Source organism: Oncorhynchus clarkii, chromosome 1 (genome assembly GCF_045791955.1).
Source record: "Oncorhynchus clarkii lewisi isolate Uvic-CL-2024 chromosome 1, UVic_Ocla_1.0, whole genome shotgun sequence".
Classification (NCBI taxonomy): domain Eukaryota; kingdom Metazoa; phylum Chordata; class Actinopteri; order Salmoniformes; family Salmonidae; genus Oncorhynchus; species Oncorhynchus clarkii.
This window is the reverse complement of record NC_092147.1, coordinates 32,742,451-32,746,999: the sequence shown is the minus strand read 5'-3', so window position 1 is coordinate 32,746,999 and position 4,549 is coordinate 32,742,451. Positions and strand designations below refer to the sequence as shown.

The 4,549-nt window shown below is 40.6% G+C and overlaps 1 protein-coding gene across 1 annotated transcript; it reads left to right on the top strand.

Annotated features, from left to right (window-relative positions):
- The first annotated feature begins 2,385 nt into the window (after window positions 1-2,385).
- LOC139406339 (leptin-like) lies at window positions 2,386-3,073 on the top strand. The gene is made up of 2 exons (XM_071148847.1): window positions 2,386-2,535; window positions 2,696-3,073. The coding sequence occupies exons 1-2, from the start codon at window positions 2,386-2,388 to the stop codon at window positions 3,071-3,073; spliced, it is 528 nt and encodes a 175-aa protein (XP_071004948.1).
- Window positions 3,074-4,549: the final 1,476 nt, after the last annotated feature.

Here is a 4,549-nt window from a genome sequence, read left to right as displayed (position 1 = left end):
GCCTTGTTAAAAGTACATTTGTGTAATTTCTTTCCTTCTTACTGCATTTGAGCCAATCAGTTGTGTTGTGACGACAAGGTAGGGTTGGCATACAGAAGATAGCCCTATTTGGTAACAGTCAATATTATGTCAAGAACAGTTCAAATAAGCAAAGAGAAACGACAGTCCATCATTACGTTAAGACATGAAGGTCAGTCAATCCGGGGGGTGCTGGAGACTGTGACCAGGGCTGCTGTATTATTGTCACTGGGACCACCAGAGCTGAGTGACCCGAGTTCTGGGCACCATGACAGTGTCCCTCTGGCAGTGCTGTAATCAGACACTGCTGACCACTGTGATGCCTACTCCCTCCAGTCATCAGACACTGATCTGCTCCCTCCTGTCTCCAATGATGTAAAGTACTTAAGTAGTACTTTAAAGTATTTTTTACTTAAGTCATTTTTTGGTATCTGTACTTTACTCTACTATTTGTATTTTTGACAACTTTTACTTTTACTTCACTACTTTCCTAAAGAAAAGTATGTACTCTATACTCCATACATTTTCATTGACACCCAAAAGTACTCATTACATTTTTACATTCACACACTTATCTAGAGAACATCCCTGGTCATCTCAACTGCCTCTGATCTGGCGGACTCACTAAACACAAATGCTTTGTTTTTAAATGATGTCTGAGTGTTGGACTGTGACCATGGCTGTCCAAAAATAAAAATACAATTGTGCCACCTGGTTTTCTTAATATAAGGAATTTTAAATTATACGTACTTTCACTTCTGATACTTAAGTTTATTTTAGCAACTACCGTTACTTTTTCAACTTAAGTATAGTGGGGCAAAAAAGTATTTAGTCAGCCACCAATTGTGCAAGTTCTCCCACTTAAGAATATGAGAGAGGCCTGTAATTTTCATCATAGGTACACTTCAACTATGACAGACATAATGAGGAAAGAAAATCCAGAAAATCACATTGTAGGATTTTAATGAATTTATTTGCAAATTATGGTGGAAAATAAGTATTTGAGTCATTTTCTATTAAGGTATCTTTACTTTTACTCAAATGTGAGAATTGAGTACTTTTTCCACCACTGCCTGTCCCCATGTTTTGGGTGTTGCAATAGGTATTTACACTGTAATGACATTAACAGTCTCTCCCATACCAGTCAATAAGACACATACAACAATGAGATAGGGATCAGCCTAATGGTGACATACACTCGGGTGCTTATTGTAGTCAAGCACACACACACACACACACACACACACACACACACACACACACACACACACACACACACACACACACACACACACACACACACACACACACACACACACACACACACACAAGCACCTATATGAGCTAGCGGATCAGGGAACACCCTACTTTTCAAACATGTAAATGTACCATCCATGGAGAGATGAGAAAGAGAGCCAGGAAGTATACACTAAATACACTAAATATATATGTGTGTGTGTATGTTTTCAACCTCCCGTCTCCTGTCCTGCTACCCAGACTACCAGGGGACTGTGTAGAGATGGAGGAGAGGTGAGTAAAGGGGAGGATGGGGGAGAGGTGAGAGTGAGTAAGATGAGTCAACTGCCCTCAGCTATAAGAGAAGACCTGATGGAGCCTGGGAGTGACACACACAGACCCTCAGAGGTAAGATACTCTCTCCACAGCACTTTCTCTATCACTCTCTCTACCTCTATCATTTGCTTTATCACTATTACTCTTTCTCGCTCTCTCTTTGTTAGTATGTGCTACTGAAATAATATGTACAGATTTGAACAGGTGATGCAGTGAAACTTTATCTTGTCCGTAATGCATGGTTTGGTTTGATTGTCTTTCATGAAATGAGGTGCCATTTTTTAAAATAAACATTTTACACTTAACTTTGAACTTTAGAAAGAACGTTTGAAAGGAAGCATGTGGAATATACAGCCAACCAAGTAGATCAGGTAGACTTGGTAGACTGGGTTCTGTCTGTTTTCAGTAGTATGGGTGTAGTACGGTGAATCTTATCTGTAGCCTATTTATCAGAGGGCAGGCTGTTCTCTCTTGGTAGGGATTTCACCCCCAACCCTCTGCCAAATATTGATTGGTCGAAAACAAATATTTATTCTCAACCAAAACATGCCATTGAAGTTTAAGACTTTAAAAATAAGCAAATGTATATGAACATTATGGAAGTGCATAAGTGTATGTGTTCTGTAACAGACAATAAAAGAACAACCTGAATTTATAGGATGTATCTCTGCCCTCCTACAGGAATACCTGTGCTATTCTTTATACATACACAGATTAAGCACCAGGTTCAAGACACACACATTGACACCCGTACACACATTCACGCGCATACACCTGTTCATACAGACTACAGATATGGATTGTTCCATGGCCCTCCTGGTGTCCTCTCTACTGGCACTTTTCAGCATGGGGGCAGGAGCTTCACTGTCATTGGACATAGTGAGAACCAAGGTCAAATTCCTTGCTCAGACCATGGTGTACAGGACACAGATGGAAATCAAAAAGGTAATCAATCCATCGATCAATTAGTCAGTCAATCAATCATTAGTGTACTGACTAATGCAGTCTTTGGCTTGTTGATAAATGTGACTTGTAAAACAATATATAGTCTGCATAAATCTTATTTTAATCACATCTTTCTCTCTCTCTCCCTCCCTCCCTCCAGCTCCCTTCCTCTTCTAACCTGGTAATTGACGGCCTGGAATTGTTTTTCCCGGCAGCTGCAGGAGACCAGCCTATAGAAGGCCTGCCTTCCATAGTAGAGACCATAGGGTTCTACCAGGAACTGTTGATCTCCCTAGACATGGCAGACCTCAAACAGCTGGTGGAAGATGCCTCCACCATGCGGGGTCAGCTGGAGAACTGGATGATGTCGCGCTGCCCAGGTCGCCAGCAGAAACAGACAGGAGAGGGTGGGTTGGAGGAGGCTCTGAAGGACAGTGTCAGAAAGTTTGGTCTTAGTGTGAGTCCAGTGGCACTAAACAGACTCAAGGGCTACCTCGATCGGCTACTGCTGAACCTGGATCAGCTCAGGTACTGCTGATCAACTGTTACTGACATAGATCATCACTGAGTGACTGAACTCAGATCAGTTTGTACCATTCTGAACAACTGTTACTGACTATGACTGTCACTTAGTAACTGGACTTTGATCAACTCGTGATCTGCTGAAAACCTAGAATGAGTTGAAGCAAGACTGGACAGTCATACTGTAAGTCTAAAGATTATTCTGGGTGTACTTCAGATCACAGTCACTATCAGTCACTAAGTTAAGACATTTTATAGTGTATTTTATTCAGACAAGGATTCTAGCTTGAGGTATTTATTTCTACGAGGAAGAGGAAAAGAAGCAGCTCTATTTTTTAGCATTATTTGTACCTCTGTCAGTCAGTGATGCAGGGGAAAGTGTTTACTAAGCACTGAATCAGCTGAGTAATGCCAAATGTACCCACACGTGCATACACACACAAACGCTTTGTAATTCTGCTTGCTCCAGAAGACCGTTGTGTAGTGATGTCATGCTCACAGAGAGGGTTTCCTGAAATCCAAGACAGCCCCATGAAACCAGATGTTTTGATGTTAGAGCAGCGACAGAGAGTGAAGGTGGGGGAGAGAGAGGGGGCAAGATGTACATTCCTCTACAGCAGAGGCCTGTTAAGGAGGGTATGCCGTTACAGTGCATTCAGATAGAAATACATTGTATAGGACAGATATGATTGTCTATCTCTTAGAGGAGTAATTTCAGCTCTATTTCATTACATTTCTATTAGCAACGTTCTGAAGATGACACCTCACTGACCACATCCCAACTCAAATCAAATTAAATCTTATTTGTCATAACAGGTGTTTACTTACAGTGAAATGCTTAAAAATGGTTTCCTTTTATATTTTTCTGTCTTTATCAGTCTTTTGTAAGAAAATGAATCATTTGATACACGTATTGACTAGGCCATTGAGTGGGTGAGATGAACAGGTCAAGACCTACAGCAAACATTACGAATAGTCTATCAACAATTATTATTATTTTTTATTTTTTTCACCTTTATTTAACCAGGTAGGCTAGTTGAGAACAAGTTCTCATTACAACTGCGACCTGGCCAAGATAAAGCATAGCAGTGTGAACAGACAACAACACAGAGTTACACATGGAGTAAACAATAAACAAGTCAATAACACAGTAGAAAAAAAAGAAAAAAGAAAAAAAAGAGTCTATATACATTGTGTGCAAAAGGCATGAGGAGGTAGGCGAATAATTACAATTTAGCAGATTAACACTGGAGTGATAAATGATCAGATGGTCACGTGCAGGTAGAGATAGTGGTGTGCAAAAGAGCAGAAAAGTAAATAAATAAAAACAGTATGGGGATGAGGTAGGTAAATTGGGTGGGCTATTTACCGATGGACTACGTACAGCTGCAGCGATCGGTTAGCTGCTCAGATAGCAGATGTTTCAAGTTAGTGAGGGAGATAAAAGTCTCAAACTTCAACGATTTTTGCAATTCTTTCCAGTCACAGGCAG